This window comes from Scyliorhinus canicula, chromosome 10 (genome assembly GCF_902713615.1).
Source record: "Scyliorhinus canicula chromosome 10, sScyCan1.1, whole genome shotgun sequence".
Taxonomy (NCBI): Eukaryota; Metazoa; Chordata; class Chondrichthyes; order Carcharhiniformes; family Scyliorhinidae; genus Scyliorhinus; species Scyliorhinus canicula.
In genome coordinates this window covers 116736582-116754744 of record NC_052155.1, presented here as the reverse complement: position 1 = coordinate 116754744, position 18163 = coordinate 116736582, and the positions used below count along the sequence as shown (strand labels likewise).

The 18163-nt window shown below is 41.2% G+C and overlaps 1 protein-coding gene across 2 annotated transcripts in view; it reads left to right on the top strand.

The window, feature by feature from the left end:
• Positions 1-18163, top strand: part of LOC119972621 (elongin-C) — a 37275-nt gene that overhangs the window by 3267 nt on the left and 15845 nt on the right. Inside the window, exon 2 of one of the 2 annotated variants that reach the window (XM_038809628.1) lies at positions 11208-11267. The exons of the other annotated variant lie outside the window; for it this stretch is intronic. Coding sequence (XP_038665556.1) covers positions 11264-11267 — 4 coding nt within the window. The 5' untranslated portion in view covers positions 11208-11263. The remainder of the gene's footprint in view (positions 1-11207; positions 11268-18163) is intronic. 2 annotated transcript variants of the gene reach the window in all.

Sequence of the window (18163 nt, the reverse complement as noted above, 5' to 3'; positions counted from 1 at the left end):
TTTATAACTTCCTTTCTTAAGATAGGTAAATCACATGGTGGATGAAAATTGAAATATTTGTATTGTACCATTTTACAAGTTCAAGATGTCCCAAAGCTCATTGCAGTCAATTAAGTGTAGGTACTGTTAATGAAGTGTAGGCACTGTTGTGATGTGGAAACTGCAGAAGTGAACTTGTGCACAGCAAACAACAATGTGGTAATCACAAGATACTCTGTTTTAGCTATGCTAATTGAGGGATAAATATTGTCCAAAACACTGGGGAGAACATCCCTGCAGTATATCATAATGGTACCTTTTTTTTATTGTCTACCTGAAAGTGAAGACAGAGCCCTGGTTTCATCCAGAGAACAGCACCTGTCAACTCAGCATCTTCTCAATACTGCACTATGGTGTCAGCATAGGTTACATGCTTTAGTCTCCAAAGTGGATCTTGAATCCTTAACTTTCTGACTTGGGAGAGTGTGCTTCTCACTGAATAACAGCGGTCATGCAAAGAACAAGGGTAGAAGGTGCATAGGAACACCATCATTTTCAAGTGTCCCTCCAGGTCTCATCCTGATTAGCAGTTTTGAGTTGCTAGATCTGTTCTTAATCTATCTCACTTAGCACAGTGATAATACCTTGTCACAAGATGAAGAGTGTCCCTCTTATGAAGGCAGGACTTGGTCTCCACAAGGAATCACAGCTACAGAAAGCCAGAGACACGAGAGCAAAAGTACAAAAGTGAAATGGAGACAAACATAAATATTGTACTAAAAAAATAAGAGTTAATCTTCTAGGATTGGTTGAAGTCAGATATGAACACATGAATCAGGAGAAGGCCGCTCGGCCCCTCGAGCCTGCTCCATCATTCAATAAGGTCATGGCTGGTCTGATTATAAATCTCAACTCCACTTTCCCACCTACCCCAATAACCTTTTACCCCCTTGCTTATCAATAATCTATCTATCTCTACCATCAAAATATTCAAAGTCTCTGTTTCAATCTCTGAACTACTTCCAACATCTTTCCTTAATTAAGGAGGTATTAGTCTAGTAAGCAATCTCTGAACTGCTTTCAACAGCTTTCCTTAATTAAGGAGAACAACATTGTACCCAGTACTCCAGATGTGGTCTCACCAGTGCCCCATAAAACAGAAGCATAACCTCCCTACTTTTGTATTTAATTCCTTTCACAATAAACAATAGCATTCTATTAGCTTTCCTAATTACTTGCTTTAATTATGTACAAACAATTTGCAATTTGTACACTAAGACACCCAAATCCCTCTGCATCTCCAGAGCTCTGCAAACTCACCATTTAGATAATATGCTTTTTTTATTCTTCCTGTCAAAAATGGATGTTTTGCCACAAACTCTCATTTGGCAGTTTTTGCTCACCCTTGTAGTGCCTCTTCACAACTTACTTTTCTTCCTTCTTTGTATCATCAGCAAGTACCTTTGGTCCTTTCATCCAAGTCATTGATGTAAATTGCAAAAACTCAAGGTCCCATCATTGATTCCTGTGGCACACCACTCATTACATTCTGCCAACAAAAAATGACCCACATATACCTATTCTGGCTAGGTAGTAGGAAACAATCTTAATCCGTGCCAATATGTTATCCCCAATACCATGAGCTTTTATTTTTCGGCAATGATCATGGATGTGGCACCTTATTAAATGATTTCTGGAAATCATGGTACACTATATCCACTGATTTCCCCTTTATGCACAGCACACGCTGCTTCAAAGAATCCCAATAAATTGATTAAACATGATTTCCCTTTCACAAAACCATGTTGACTTTTTCTAATTACCTTGAATTATCTAATTATCCTTGCTATTACATCTTTAATAATATCTTCAAACATTTTTAGCTAACCAAGGATGGTGGATCCCCCAGTTGGAACTTTCCTTTCTCGTTGGAATGTATCTATTCTGAAATATATCTTTAACTGTCTGCCACTGCATCCCTATTAACATATCCATTAGCCTAATTTTCAAGTTCACTAGCTCATCCAGTTCATCCATCCACAAGTTCATCCAGCAGAGGGCAGCAGAGCAGAGCTTCTGATTGGCTGTTCCGGGGAGATTTGCATACGTGCAGTGCGGTCAGCGTAAGTTGAAGGTGGTTTGTGAAGGGGCTGTTCTCGAGTGACAGCTTTACCCGAAACACTACTTACGTAGTGTCTCCCACCCATCCTCCTCCTCTAACCAAAAAAAAGGTTCTGTCAGTTGGATTGCTAAACTAACAAGTTTTTTATTTTTATTTTTCAGTAGTTGGGAAGTTAGTTCAGTGGGAATGGAGGCTAGGGCAGTTGAATGTTCCTCCTGCAGAATGTGGGAGGAAAGGGTCACCTCTAGTGTCCCTTCTGACTACATCTGCGGGAAGTGCACCCAACTCCAGCTCCTCAAGAGCCGCGTTAGGGACCTGGAGCTGGATGAACTTCGGATCATTCGGGAGGCGGAGGAGGTTATTGAGAGGAGTTATAGGGAGGTAGTCACACCTCAGGTAAAAGAAGAAGGTAGATGGGTTACCGTCAGGGGAGGGAGAGGGAACCGGCAGGCAGTGCAGGGATCCCCTGTGGTCGTTCCCCTCTATAACAAGCATACCGTTTTGGATACTGTTGCGGGGGACGACTTACCAGGGGTAAGCAATAGGGCACAGGTCTCTGGCACAGAGTCTGTCCCTGTTGCTCAGAAGGGAAGGGAGAAGAGGAACAGAGCACTTGTCATTGGGGACTCCATAGTTAGAGGAACAGACAGGAGGTTCTGTGGGAACGAAAGAGACTCACGGTTGGTGTGTTGCTTCCCAGGTGCCAGGGTTCGTGATGTCTCTGATCGTGTTTTTGGGATCCTTAAGGGGGAGGGGGAGCAGCCCCAAGTCGTGGTCCACATAGGTACCAACGACATAGGTAGGAAGAGAGATGGGGATTTGAGACATAAATTCAGGGAGCTAGGGTGGAAGCTGAGAGCTAGAACAAACAGAGTTGTTATCTCTGGGTTGTTACCTGTGCCACGTGCTAGCGAAGTGAGAAATTAGGAGAGAGAGGAGTTGAACACGTGGCTACAGGGATGGTGCAGGAGGGAGGGTTTTGGTTTCCTGGATAACTGGGGCTCATTCTGGGGTAGGTGGGACCTCTACAAACAGGATGGTCTTCACCTGAACCAGAGGGGTACCAATATCCTGGGGGGGAGATTTGCTAGTGCTCTTCGGGGGGTTTAAACTAATTCAGCAGGGGGATGGGAACCTAAATTGTAGTCCCAGTGTACAGGATTTGAAGTGTGTCTACTTCAACGCCAGGAGCATCCGGAATAAGGTGGGTGAGCTTGCAGCATGGGTTGGTACCTGGGATCTCGATGTTGTGGCGATTTCGGAGACATGGGTAGAGCAGGGTCAGGAATGGTTGTTGCAGGTTCCAGGATTTAGATGTTTCTGTAAGAACAGAGAAGATGGTAAAAGAGGGGGGGGTGTGGCATTGTTAATCAAGGAAAGTATTACGGCGGTAGAAAGGACGCTTGAGGACTCGTCTACTGAGGTAGTATGGGCCGAGGTTAGGAACAGTAGAGGAGAGGTCACCCTGTTGGGAGTTGTCTATAGACCTCCGAATAGTTCCAGAGATGTAGAGGAAAGGATTGCAAAGATGATTCTCGACAGGAGCGAGAGTAACAGGGTAGTTGTTATGGGGGACTTTAACTTTCCAAATATTGACTGGAAATACTATAGTTCGAGTACTATAGATGGGTCAGTTTTTGTGCAGTGTGTGCAGGAGGGTTTTCTGACACAGTATGTAGACAGGCCAACAAGGGGCGAGGCCACATTGGATTTGGTACTGGGTAATGAACCCGGCCAGGTGTTAGATTTAGATGTAGGTGAGCACTTTGGTGATAGTGATCACAACTCGGTTATGTTTACTTTAGCAATGGGCAGGGATAGGTATATACCGCAAGGCAAGAATCATAGCTGGGGGAAAGGCAATTATGATGCAATTCGGCAAGATTTAGGATGTATAGGATGGGGAAGGAAACTGCAGGGGATGGGTACAATCGAAATGTGGAGCTTTTTCAAGGAACAGCTACTGCGTGTCCTTGATAAGTATGTACCTGTCAGGCAGGGAGGAAGTTGTCGAGCAAGCGAACCATGGTTTACTAAGGAAGTTGAAGCACTTGTCAAGAGGAAGAAGAAGGCTTATGTTAGGATGAGACATGAAGGCTCAGTTAGGGCACTTGAGAGTTACAAGTTAGCCAGGAAGGACCTAAAGGGAGAGTTAAGAAGAGCGAGGAGAGGACACGAAAAGTCGTTGGCGGATAGGATCAAGGAAAACCCTAAGGCTTTCTATAGGTATATCAGGAACAAAAGAATGACTAGAGTAAGATTAGGGCCAATCAAGGATAGTAGTGGAAAGTTGTGTGTGGAATCAGAGGAGATAGGGGAAGCGTTAAATGGATATTTTTCGTCAGTGTTTACACTGGAGAAAGACAATGTTGTCGAGGAGAACACTCCGGTTCAGTCGACCAGGCTAGATGGAATTGAGGTGCAAAAGGAGGAGGTGTTAGCAATTTTGGAAAATGTCAAAATAGATAAGTCTCCTGGGCCAGATGGGATTTATCCTCGGATTCTCTGGGAAGCCAGGGAGGAGATTGCAGAGCCTTTGTCCTTGATCTTTATGTCGTCTTTGTCGACAGGAATAGTGCCGGAAGACTGGAGGATGGCAAATGTTGTCCCCTTGTTCAGGAAGGGGAGTAGAGACAACCCTGGTAATTATAGACCTGTGAGCCTTACTTCGGTTGTGGGTAAAATGTTGGAAAAGGTTATAAGAGATGGGGTTTATAATCATCTTGAAAAGAACAAGTTGGTTAGCGATAGTCAACACGGTTTTGTGAAGGGTAGGTCATGCCTCACAAACCTTATTGAGTTTTTTGAGAAGGTGACCAAACAGGTGGATCAGGGTAAAGCTGTTGATGTGGTGTATATGGATTTCAGTAAGGCGTTTGATAAGGTTCCCCACGGTCGGCTATTGCAGAAAATAAGGAAGTATGGAATTGAAGGTGATTTAGCGGTTTGGATCAGTAATTGGCTAGCTGAAAGAAGACAGAGGGTGGTGGTTGATGGCAAATGTTCATCCTGGAGTTCAGTTACTAGTGGTGTACCGCAAGGATCTGTTTTGGGGCCACTGCTGTTTGTCATTTGACCTGGAAGAGGGTGTAGAAGGATGGGTTAGTAAATTTGCAGATGACACGAAGGTCGGTGGAGTTGTGGATAGTGCTGAAGGATGTTATAGGATACAGAGGAACATAGATAAGCTGCAGAGCTGGGCTGAGAGGTGGCAGATGGAGTTTAATGCGGAAAAGTGTGAGGTGGTTCACTTTGGAAGGAGTAACAGGAATGCAGAGTACTGCGCTAATGGCAAGATTCTTGGTAGTGTAGATGAACAGAGAGATCTCGGCATCCAGGTACATAAATCCCTGAAAGTTGCCACCCAGGTTAATGGGGCTGTTAAGAAGGCATATGGTGTGCTAGCCTTTATAAGCAGGGGGATTGAGTTTCGGAACCACAAGGTCATGCTGCAGCTGTACATAACTCTGGTGCGGCCGCACCTGGAGTACTGCGTGCAGTTCTGGTCACCACATTATAGGAAGGATGTGGAAGCTTTGGAAAGGGTTCAGAGGAGATTTACTAGGATGTTGCCTGGTATGGAGGGAACGTCTTACGAGGAAAGGCTCAGGGAATTGAGGTTGTTTTCGTTAGAGAGGCGAAGGCTGAGAGGTGACTTAATAGAGACATATAAGATAGTCAGAGGGTTAGATAGGGTGGACAGTGAGAGTCTTTTTCCTCGGATGGTGATGACCAACACGAGGGGACATAGCTTTAAATTGAGGGGTGGTAGATATAGGACAGATGTCAGAGGCAGTTTCGTTACTCAGTAGTAGGGGTGTGGAACGCCCTGCCTGCAACAGTAGTAGACTCGCCAACTTTAAGGGCATTTAAGTGGTCACTGGATAGACATATGGATGAAAATGGAATAGTGTAGGTCAGATAGGCTTCAGATGGTTTCACAGGTCGGAGCAACATCGAGGGCCGAAGGGCCCGTACTGCGCTGTAGTGTTCTATGTTCTATGTTCTAGCTGTGCTTTCATGCCCTCATAATTGCCCTTCTCTCCCTCAAACAATGTAAAATTCACTCATATCATGATATCTACTACCTAGGGGAAGCCTTCACTATGAGGTCATTAGTCCTATCCCATTGCACGATGCCAGGTCAGGTGTAGCCTGCTCTATGGTTGGCTTCAGAATGTTCTAAGAAACTATCCTGAAAACATCCTACGTACTCCTCATCTAGGCTCCCTTTGCCCACCTGACTTTTCCAGTCTATATCTGGATGAAAATTCCCCATGATTATCAGTATGCCTTTCTGACAAGCTTCCATTATTTCTTTCTTTCTTTATGCTCTATCCTACCATGTAGCTACTGTTCAGGGGCCTGTACATCACTCCCACAAGTGATTTCTTTATTTTTCATCTCTATCAACCCATTCCTACATCCTGGTTTCCTAAACTGGTGTCATCCTACTATTGTGCCAACACCATCATTAATTAACCGAGCCATCCCCTCCACCTTTTCATAGCTTCCTGTCCTTTCTAAATATCATATATCCTCCAATGTTCAGGTGCAATCAATGCCATCCTGCAACCATGTCTCTAACGCCTCGTGGATCATACTTATTTGTTTCTAATTGAGCTATCCGTTAAACTATTTTGTTTTGAATGCTACATGCATTCAGATACAGAATTTTTAGTATTGTCCTTTTATTATTTTTGTAACCTCCATCTTTAACTGCTGGTTTACTGTAGATTTGTACTCTCTATTCTTTCATGTCACCGTCTATTTATCATTTCCCAAAATTAGTACTTTTCTCTCTTGCCTTTTCTCTTTGATTTACCACATCTTACCAAATTTGATCCCTTGCCCCACTACTTCCCTAGTTATGCAGCTTGGGATTTATTAACCTTCCTACCAGTTTGTATACTATTTTAAATCTTGGGAATAGAATGGACCTGAACCACTTACCAGATACTCACCAAACAGCTAACTTCTTCCCTGTGGTAGAATAAGAACTAATTTCTACAGGATGAAAAAGTTAGAAAAAGCAAAGGAGCACCTCCTTCCCTCCACTCGCCTAACTCCCAGCACTCTTGTTCAAAGTTACACTTACGGGTAGTACTTTAGCTGAGAAATGTATATGATTGAAGACCCCATATTGTTCGTCTAATCAGATGAGCTAATGGTTCAGAACTGGGGTGCCAGATTTGAACTTTATCTCCTGGGTGAGCAAATTAGTTAGGATCCTCAGTTCTGATTTATTTAATAAGATCTGAAAATGTGACAAGTTAGGTTTTGTTTGTGATTAAACTGTCTTCCCAGAGGTCCAATATCCTGTTTCCTGTGCTTGTATGATGAGGTACTGGAGTTCAAGAAACCAGTCAGAATTATTGCCTTTCGGAGAGGAGGAAGAGGATGGTAGGAAGAGAATTGATTAAAGAAGGAAGGAGAAACGTAGAAATAGGAAAATAAAAGGTGAAAAGCATCTTGAAAGCTGAAGAATTAACATTTTAAGTATCACAGTACCAAACAAAATTTTGGCAAGCTGGTAAAATTGCTATTTTAGTTATCTTGGCTATATAACTAGCAGTACTTGAAAAGTTAACACATTGTGTGAAGCATTTCACTGGTGCCATCTTTTGGATGAGCTGTTAAACCAAGGTCTTGTGTGTGCTCTCGGATGGATTTTAATGAAGAGCAGGGGAGTTATTCCCACTGGCCTGGCCAATATGTATCCCTCAATCAGCATCGCCAAAACAGATGATTGCACCATTATCACTTTGCTGCTTATGGGAGTTTTCTGTGTGAAAATTGGCTACCACCTTTCCTACATTACAACAGAGTCCACTCCAAAAGTACTTTGTAACTAACACCCTGAGGTCATGAAAGGTGCTACATAATTTCAAGTCTTTTTTATGATTCAACATGTGCATTAAAAATATCGGTGGATCATAACAGTAAAGCCTGGAGTTTTGTTTTTACAATCATGGTATTGTCTTGATCAAATCAATTTGAAAAATTGACTTGAGGAGAAACGGCAAATGGATACATTTCAAATAGATTTGGAGATTTAAAATAAATTTTGGGAATTCAAACAAATGTTTCTTGGGTGTCAAATGAGTGTTGACAATGCATTCTCGTACACAATTGTTCCTGTAAATGAATTGCTGACAGTTAAAATGTTGCCCCCCATTTACTCAAATGGCAGTGTTTTTTTAATTAATAGGTTTGTGGAAATAATGTGCCCCTTGAAAATCTATTTTTTAAAATAAACATTGATCCACTGAGTAAGGTATGGATTTTAGACAAATGTCAAATGGTTCTCTTCAGGTACACGCAATGTGAAATCAGGTGAGGTAATATCTCTTCCAGTCTTCATTGAAACCACTTGCGTTTGGACTTCGGGGAGGATGTCTCTTGTTGCTTTTTTTTTCGGAGTAATTATAATTGGGGCAAGTATAGGTCGTCTTTCTGATGCTGTTTTAAAAACAAAAACATGTTGTGGAAAGCAATTTTAAAAGTACTGAACACGGAACTGGTAATTGTTTTTGTCTGCATTTCTTTTAATGTGTGATGTACACATTGGACTCCAAACAGATGTTCAATAATTGTAGATTACATGTTCTCCACTTTCTTCTACAGTTGTTGGGGGTGGAGAGGAGGAAAGAGTAGACTCCAGCCACTTTGTGAATGAAAAGGGGGTGTCCCTCTGAACTATTTCACTGACTACTTTCGATGCATTGAGATCGCCAGTAGCATTCACGCCTCATAGCCTGCTCACCACCTCAGCTGGCACTTCACTGCAGCATTTCTGATCGCAATCTTTCAGCTTTAGTGCTTCCCCAAATTTTAAGAATGAAAAAATTTGCAATTATATAAATCGTTATCACATCTGCCAAAGTACTTCACACACAGGATTTGTACTTATTGTTGTGTGGATAAATAGAGCAACCATTTTGCCAAAAGCCCTGATAGAGAGGCTTGGATGTTTGAGGGGAATATAAAGCACAACTCCAGTTCAACAACCTAACTAAAGGTCAGCACCTCTAATAGTACAGCGCTCCTTCAACCCTGCACTGAAGTGGAAGCACTGATTTTATGCTCCATATGACAGTTCTATCAACTGTTTCAACTTGACACAGGCCTTACCCAATCTCTTCAGTGGAGCTGGCTTTTGCTTTGCCAGTTTTGGAGCTTGGAGACAACTTTGGGGGTTTCCATGCTCGTGACTTGGGTTTCATCAACAATTATAAATTGAATTTCAGCTGACTATAGTACCTCAGTTGAACATACCACATTTTGAGGAAGTCCATTCTGAGTCAGTCCTGCATCAAAAATTCTTTGCAGCTGTATTGTAGCCAAATCCATAATGCACATTTGTTCCAGTTTTACCTACTTTCTGACAAAATCTTGTCCTGTGCTTCCAATTGCCACGGATTTGCAATTATTCCAGTTGCAAAAAATAGATGTTTTTTCTCTCATACTGGTAGTAATTTAGTAACTAGCTGAACCGCTTTCATCTTTAGATCCGTAATTAAAAAATATTGGTATTAGACTTTCAGTAAAGCATTATGATAGGCATATACGCTTCCGATATGAAATCAAGTTATCTAACAATGAAATAAATCTGGGATTATCTGTGCAGTATTATGTTGAGATGGTGAGTTGACAGTATTGTAGCAACATTGATTGTTTTCCTCTGCATTGTAATCTTATACGTGCCATTCTTGGGTTCAAACGGAACTTGGAAATCAACATTTCGAAACTAATTTTGTCGGAACATTTCCTATTTATCTTTTTTTAATGAATTTAGAGTACACAATTCTTTTTTCCCAATTAAGGGGCAATTTAGTGTGGCCAATTCAGCTACCCTGCACACCTTTGGGTTGTGGGGGTGCGACCCACGCAGACACGGGGAGAATGCGCAAGCTCCACAGGACAGTGACCCGACGCTGGGCTTGAACGTGGGTCCTCAGTGCCATGAGGCATCAGTGCTAACCTAAAGGTAGATTTTTATTGAGGGTCTTTAGGAGATAAGCCTTACCTATTTAGGAAGTCGATTCTAGAGCACTGACTAAGGGCATGTTGGGTGAAAGGAGAGGGGTACACAAGTGATTTGAGTCAGAAGATAAATGAGCTTGACTGGGGGTTGGAGTTGTGGGTCTAGAAGAGGTTATAGAGATGGGAAAAATTGAATCCACTGCAGGATTTAAATGGAAGGATGAGTGTCTTAAGTTTTGGGGGATTTGGGAACCAATGTAGGTCTGCGCAGATTGCAATGATGGACAAGTTGTGGGGTGAGATAGAATACAGGCAGAAGATGTTTAAATGAGTTCATTGCAGTTCAGGAAGGGAGAGAGTCCAACTCGGAGAAAAGCCGTGGAATAATCAATGTTGGAGACAGCGAAAGCCTAGATGGCGTCTCAGCAATGCCTTGGATTATTGCTTCAGTCCCCTGCTCCAACTTCATAGTATCCTCTGCTCTGTTAATATTTGTCCTGGAAAGGTGACACAGGATGTGCGGTTTCAGCCTTTACTTGTAAATCTGTTGACTAAAAAGGAGTTAAATTTTGCAAATGCATCTATTGCACCTGGGCAAGTTTGCTTCGGAGTATTCCGAACGCTTATTTTTCAAAAAGAAAATTAACGGTCACAATTCCATTGTATCCAGGGTTCTCTCCAGTTTGTAATACAGCGTAGTGGTTAGCACTGTTGCTCCACAGCAACAGGGTCCCAGCTTCGATTCCTGTCTTGGGTCATTGTCTGTGTGGAGTCTGCACGTTCTCCCCATATTTGCGTGGGTTTCCTCCTGGTGCCCCCCCACAAGTCCCGAAAGATGTGTTGTTAGGTAATTTGGACATTCTGAAATCTCCCTCTGTACCTGAACAGGCGCTGGAATGTGGCGACATGGGGATTTTCATACTAACTTCATTGCAGTGTTGATGTAAGCCTACTTCTGACAATAAAGATTATTAATTATGCTATAATGTTACCTAGATACTGATGCTATCAGACTTGTCACTTTTTTGTAAACCACGAGAAATAATTCAAAGAAGTATTATTCCATTATAACTTATAATTTACAGGTATCACAATTCTTTATTTTGTTTCCCTCTTTTAGGACTCAATATTTGAAGAGTTTGTTTTGAAAAATCGTAGTTCATCATTTTAGCAAAAATGGGCAAGTATTATCCTGGCACCTTTGGATGATGAGTTGTGCTGTGTGTATTTCTTTTTTTTATCAGCATATGCTGCATACGGTCTGTCAATATAACTTATCCAATTAAGGGTTGGTTGTTCACCATGTTTATTATGACGTTGATGGGATGATGGAATAGAAAGCCACTTATCCAACCCTGCTGCTGATGCAAAGATGAGCAACATTGTATGCAGTGTAAATGGAAGTATAACATTACAATGGTTAGGTGAATGGGTTTCACTGTTGGCAGTGTGAGGTCATCCACTTTGGACTCTAAAACAATGGAACATGGTACTTTTTAATTGATGAAAAGCTTGGAGGTTCGAAGAGACTTGCATGTCTAGGTACATTGGTCATTAAAATGCCATGAACAAGTACATAGAACATAGAACATTACAGCGCAGTACGGGCCCTTCGGCCCTCGATGTTGCGCCGACCTGTGAAACCATTCGAAGCCTATCTGACCTACACTATTCCATTTTCATCGAAATAGTCCAAAATGTGAATAGAATTGTGTTCGTATACCTATAGGACTAAAATACAAAAGAGTAGAAGCCATGCTTCAGCTGTTCAAAGCCCTGGTTAGACTGCAACTGGGCAGTTCTAAGGACCACACCATCTAAAGGATATATTGGCCTTGGAGGGAGTCCAGCATAGATTTACCAGATTGGTATCTAGGCTTCAACAATTAAATTAAAAGAGAGATTACACAAAATAGGGTTGAATTTCCTGAAATTTAGACTGTGTTATTACTATCCTGGACCAGACCCCAACAGTTGCTAGGAACGCCAATATTTTATTTTACTTTGTAAGCTGTGAGGAAAGAATACCTTGCTCCAAGAGTGATATCACGCAAAATCGGGATATGATGTATTACAACAAACTATTACGAACACAGTCTTAAAATATGTTTTGACATCACACGAGAATATAGCTTACAATTATCCCTTAAATAATACTAACTGTACATTGACACATTGTCCACTCAAACAACAAAACCATCTCTGATCCCAATCCACTTTTAAATACAGTTAGCACCCAGGAATACCTGCTGGAAAGGGATGTCATGAATACTCCAAAGAAAGATCTTTTGAGAAAGAAAAAGAGCTGACATCCTGTCAGAATAATGCAGAATTTCTGGCTGTATTTCTTCAGAAACCTTCTCCGCTCACCTTCAAGCCACAAATTAACTTGTGAACCACAACACCTGGCTGCTTCAATCTATCATGTGAGGGTCCCTTCAAGAAAAGGGTGTTTCATCAAATGGCTGCAGTCATGTCATTTTGTGGGTGGAGCTGGGCTGTGATTCTGTCTTTTACTTTCGTTTTGAGCTGGAAGCTGCTTTGTGGCTCTGAGTTTTTTTTTGGTTTCCCTTTCAATTGGGGAGCTGCATTCAAACCAAGAAGGTGTATTTTAGTCTCTCCCTGCATGCTAAAGAATGTCTCCAGACCACGTGATAACTTCACAGTAATGCCTGTTCCTGTAGGAATGCAAGCCTACTGTTTTGTATGAAAAAAGGGTGTTTGGCTTATGGATGTTGTCAGGAAAGTTACTAAGGGTTACCTATAGAGTACTGTATAGTTGATAAGATGTTTACTGTGTGTTTATTAAATCAGGTTAAAGTCCAACAGGTTTGTTTCAAACACTAGCTTTCGGAGCACTGCTCCTTCCTCGGGTGAATCCATTCACGTGAGGAAGGAGCAGTGCTCCGAAAGCTAGTGTTTGAAACAAACCTGTTGGACTTTAACCTGGTGTTGTAAGACTTCTTACTGTGCTCACCCCAGTCCAACACTGGCATCTCTACATCATGTTTATAAAATGTTAATGGATTCATAGAATAAAAATTATTTTGTTTGAAAATACTTTTAGTTCTCTGTTGCATCACACCTGTAGAGTGGGCCCTTGTGCTCCACATAACCAAAATCTATTAAAAGTTGTAGGCCAGGGGAGCTCCATGATATACTTTGGTGTTCTCTAAACCCTGGCCCATGATAAATTGGGAGCTTGTGAGGTAAAAGTCTTATCTTTCGTGATTGGGTTGGCTTAGTGAACTTAAAGACATTGAGGGGTGAGCATATTTGTGTTTGCTTTTCAGGCGTGGTATTCCAGTTTAAGTAGGGACTGTGTTGTGGGCAATGGCTCTTTCAGAGGCTCAGAAGGTTTTGGGGGTGGAGAAGGTCACACGCAGTACCTTACGAGCAGAGATTTAAAAAGGGCTTTTAAATTTGGCAAAAACATTGCAGTTAAAGTTACCTGACAGCATACGAAAAGAAGAGGTACATGCGGCGGTAGCTGAGCATTTAAAATTGCCTGAGATACAGTCGGACTCATTGTAAATGCCAAAAATCCAGTTACAGATTAAGCACCTTGAACATGAAAAAGAATTAAAGCAGCTTGAATACGAAATGATGGAAAAAGAAAAGGAGAGGGAAGAAAGAATAGCCCTAGCAGAACAACAAGAAAGAGAAAGGGTGATACAGATCAGGGGAAAAGAAAAAGAAAGAGATAAAAAGGAAAGGGAAAAAGAGAGAGAGTTTGAACTTTAGAAAATGGCAATGAAACATGACAGTCAGTTAAAATTGTCAGATGTAAAGGGAAGCGTGCAGTTTGAGGATAGTGATGAGGATAAAGAAAAAGAGCGTCATATTCAAAGGCTTGGTGGGGATCTATTTAAATATGTCCAAGCATTGCCAATGTTTGATGAGAAGGAGGGAGAAGCCTTTTTCATTTCATTTGTGAAGGTAGCTAAACAAATGAGATGACCACAGGACATATGGGTATTCCTGATTCACACAAAGCTGGTAGGTAGGGCGTGACGTATTTGCATCACTATCAGAGAAGGTATCTGGGACGTATAAGGAGGTGAAAAAATCCATCTTAGGTGCATATGAACTAGTGCCTGAAGCCTACAGACAAAGCTTTAGAAATTTAAGGAAAGAACTAGCTCAAACGTACATGGAGTTTGAAAGGATCAAACAGAGTAATTTTGATAGGTGGATAAGGGCTTTGAAAATAGACCAAATGTATGAAGCTCTCAGAGAAATTATACTTTTGGAGGAGTTTAAAAATTAAATTCCTGATATAGTGAGAACTCCTGTGGAAGAGCAGCGGGTTAAAACTGCGAGGTTAGCAGCAGAAATGGCAGGTGATTATGAATTAATTCATAAATCAAAGTTTTGGTTTCTGACATCAGTTCAGCCTGGAAGGGATAGAAACTGGGGAAAAGAGAAATACTCAAGTGGTAGAGGTGAAGGAGATCTGACAGGAGATAATAAGGAGAGTGTACCTCAGATTAAAAAAGAAATCCAGGAGGGTGGAAGAGAAATGAAAAGTTTCAAATGTTTTCACTGCAATAAACTAGGCCATGTAAAGTCACAATGTTGGTGGTTGAAGAAAACTACTGGGAAGGCTGATGTGATAAAACAAGATAAACCAGTGGGGTTTGTTAAAGTAGTAAAGGGAAGCCCAAGTGAAACGAAGGAAGTGCAAAAGATTGTACAGCCTGATCAAGAGGTGATTGATACGAAGGTGCCAGATCTCTTTAAAGAATTTACTTGTGTGGGTAAAGTTTACACATGTGTACCAGGAGGAGCAGGTAAAGAAGTAACAATTTTAAGAGATACGGGAGCTAGTCAATCTTTGATGGTAAGAGATGAGGAGTTATATAGTTTGGGAGGAATATTGCCAGAAAAGGTGGTAATATATGGAATTCAGGGTGAGAAGAGTAGTGTTCCATGATTTAAGGTAAGGTTGGAAAGTCCAACGAAGAGTGGTGAAGTAGTAGGAGTAATAGAGAAACGATCTTGTCCAGGAATACAGTTTATCTTGGGTAATGATATGCCTGGATCGCAGGTGGGAGTGATGTCTACTGTTGTTGATAAGCCAGTAGAAAATCAGAGAACTGAACTGTTGAAGGACGAATATCCTGTGATTTTTCCGGGTTGTGTAGTAACAAGGTCGCAAAGTCACAGGTTAAGACAAGGAGAATTTAAAGAGTGAAGATAAAGTTGAAGTTCAATTATCAGAAACGATTTTTGATCAGATGGTTGGAAAAGAACAAGAACAGGTGGAGGATGAAGCGGATATTTTTAGTTAAGTAAGCTTGGTGGAGTTACAACAGAAAGACATAGAAATAAAACTGATGTATCTGAAAGCATACACGGAGAAGGAATCTGAGTGTACACCAGAATGTTATTACCATAAAAATGATGTCTTGATGAGAAAATGGAGACCTTTACATATGCAGACGGATGAAGAGTGGGCAGAGGTTCATCGAGTGGTATTGCCGGTAAGGTATAGAAAGGAGGTGCTGCGAGTAGCAATGAGGTACGACTGGGAGGTCATTTGGGAGCAAGGAAAACTCAAGCTAAAATAGAAAAACATTTGTATTGGCCTAGACTACATAAAGATGTAGTTAAATTTTGTCGATCATGTCACACATGTCAAGTGATAGGGAAACCTCAAGCAGTGATAAAACTAGCACCTTTCATACCCATTCCAGCATTTGAGGAACCTTTTGCAGGGGTCTTAATTGATTGCGTAGGACCGCTTCCTAAAACAAAAAGTGGGAATCCAGATCTTTTGACTGTAATGGATGTGTCTACTAGGTTTCCAGAGGCCATTCCAGTACACAGTATTACAGATAGAAAGATTGTGGAGGGAGTTACTTAAATTCTTTACTAGATATGGACTACCCACAGAAATACAATCTGATCAAGGATCAAGTTTTACCTCTAGGTTATTCAAAGAAGTTATGGATAGTTTAGGAATAAAACAATTTAAATCAACTGCGTACCATCCAGAATCGCAGGGAGCATCAGAAAGGTGGCATTGGACATTAAAGACAATGTTGAGGGCTTATTGTTAAGATTATCCTGAGTATTGGGATAAAGGAGTTCCATTCGTACTGTTTGCAATTAGGGATGCACCTAAAGAGTCAACCAAATTCCGTCCTTTTGAACTAATTTTTGGTCATGAGGCAAGAGGACCACTTAAATTGATTTTAAGGAAAAATTGGTGTGAGCAGTCGGAACTTGCATTATTGGATTACGTGTCAAGTTTTGGGGAACAATTAAATAGAGATGGGGAAATGGCTAGACAACATTTAAAGTTGCACAACATGTGATGAACCGGGTAGCGGACAAGAAATCCAAAGTTCGTAGTTTTGCCAGTGGAAATAAAGTTTTACTGTTGTTACCAGTGGTAGATGAACCTTTAAAAGCAAGGTTTTGTGGACCTTATCAGATTGAAAGGAAATTAAGTGAGGTGAATTATGTGGTAAGAACGCCAGATAGAAGGAAAACTCAGCAAGCGTGTCATCTGAATATGCTTAAAAGGTACTTTGAAAGGGAAGGAGAACAAAAGGAAGTGGTTTTAATGATTCTAACTCAGAGTGAAGAACCGAATCCAGATGACTTTGAATTTGACATCCCTCAAATTAAATTGGGAAATGAAGATGTTCTTAAAATTGGGATAAATTGTTGAGTTACCTTCCAGAGGAAAAAACGAACTGACCTGAAGGAGTTATTGATATCACATGGGCAAGTTTGTGGAGATAAGTTGGGAAGTACTAAATGGCTATACATGATGTAGATGTGGGAAATGCTGTTCCAATTAAACAACATCCATACAGACTTAACCCTTTAAAATTGGCACAGGTTCAAAAAGAAATTGAAAGTATGCTTAAAAATGGTATAATTGAAGTGGGTTGCAGCCAATGGAGCTCACCCATAGTGATGCTACCGAGACCAGACAGTACCCAACAGTTGTGTGTGGACTATAGAAATGTTAATGCAGTTACAAGAACAGGCTCTTATCCTATCCCACGCTTGGAGGATTGCATTGAGAAGGTGAGACAATCAGATTTTATTTCCAAACTGGATTTACTTAAAGGTTACTGGCAGGTACCTTTATCCAAAAGGGCAAAGGAGATTTCAGCTTTTGTCACTCCAGATGGTATATACCAATTCAAAGTTATGCCATTTGGCATGAAAAACGCTCCAGCCACATTTCAACGGTTAACTAACAAAGTTGTTTCAGGATTACCCAATTGTGCGGGGTACATCGACGATCTGGTAATATTTAGTCAGACATGGAAATAACATTTGAAGCATCTGATGGAGTTATTTGATTGACTTCAGGAGGCGGGTTTGGTGGTAAACCTAGCCAAAAGTGAATTTGGAAAAGCCCAAGTCACTTTCCTTGGCCATACAATTGGACAGGGTCGAATGGTCACACGGGATGTTAAAACAAAAGTTATTGGAGAGTTTCCAATATCCTCGACACAAAGGGAAATAATGGGATTTCTTGGAATGAGTGGATTTTACCAGAAATTTGTGCCGAATTTTAGCAGTGTGGTCGCTCCACTGACGGACTTGCTAAAAAAGCGTAGCAAATTTCAGTGGACAGCGGAGTGTCAACAGGCATTTGACGACCTGAAGGCTGTGTTAACCACTGCTCCTGTGTTGGCCATCCCAAATTTCAAAATCATTCAAAGTCGCTGTTGATGCGAGTGATGTGGGCGTAGGTGCGGTGCTCTTACAAGAAGACGACGAAGGACTAGAACGGCCTACTGGTTATTTTTTTAAAAAAATTAAATAAGCACCAGAAGAAGTATTCAACGATTGAAAAGGAGACTTTGAGCTTGGTGCTGGCTTTGCAACATTTTCAAATTTATATTACCAGCAATTCGCCTGAAACAATTATATATACTGGTCATAATCCATTGACGTTTTTGGAGAGATTTCGGAATAACAATGCCAGACTGTTTCGATGGAGTTTATTGTTACAGCCATTTCATTTAAAAATAATACATGTGGCACAGCGAGAAAACATGATAGCCGATGCTTTGTCACGAGTGTGGTAAAGAGAAGCAGGTT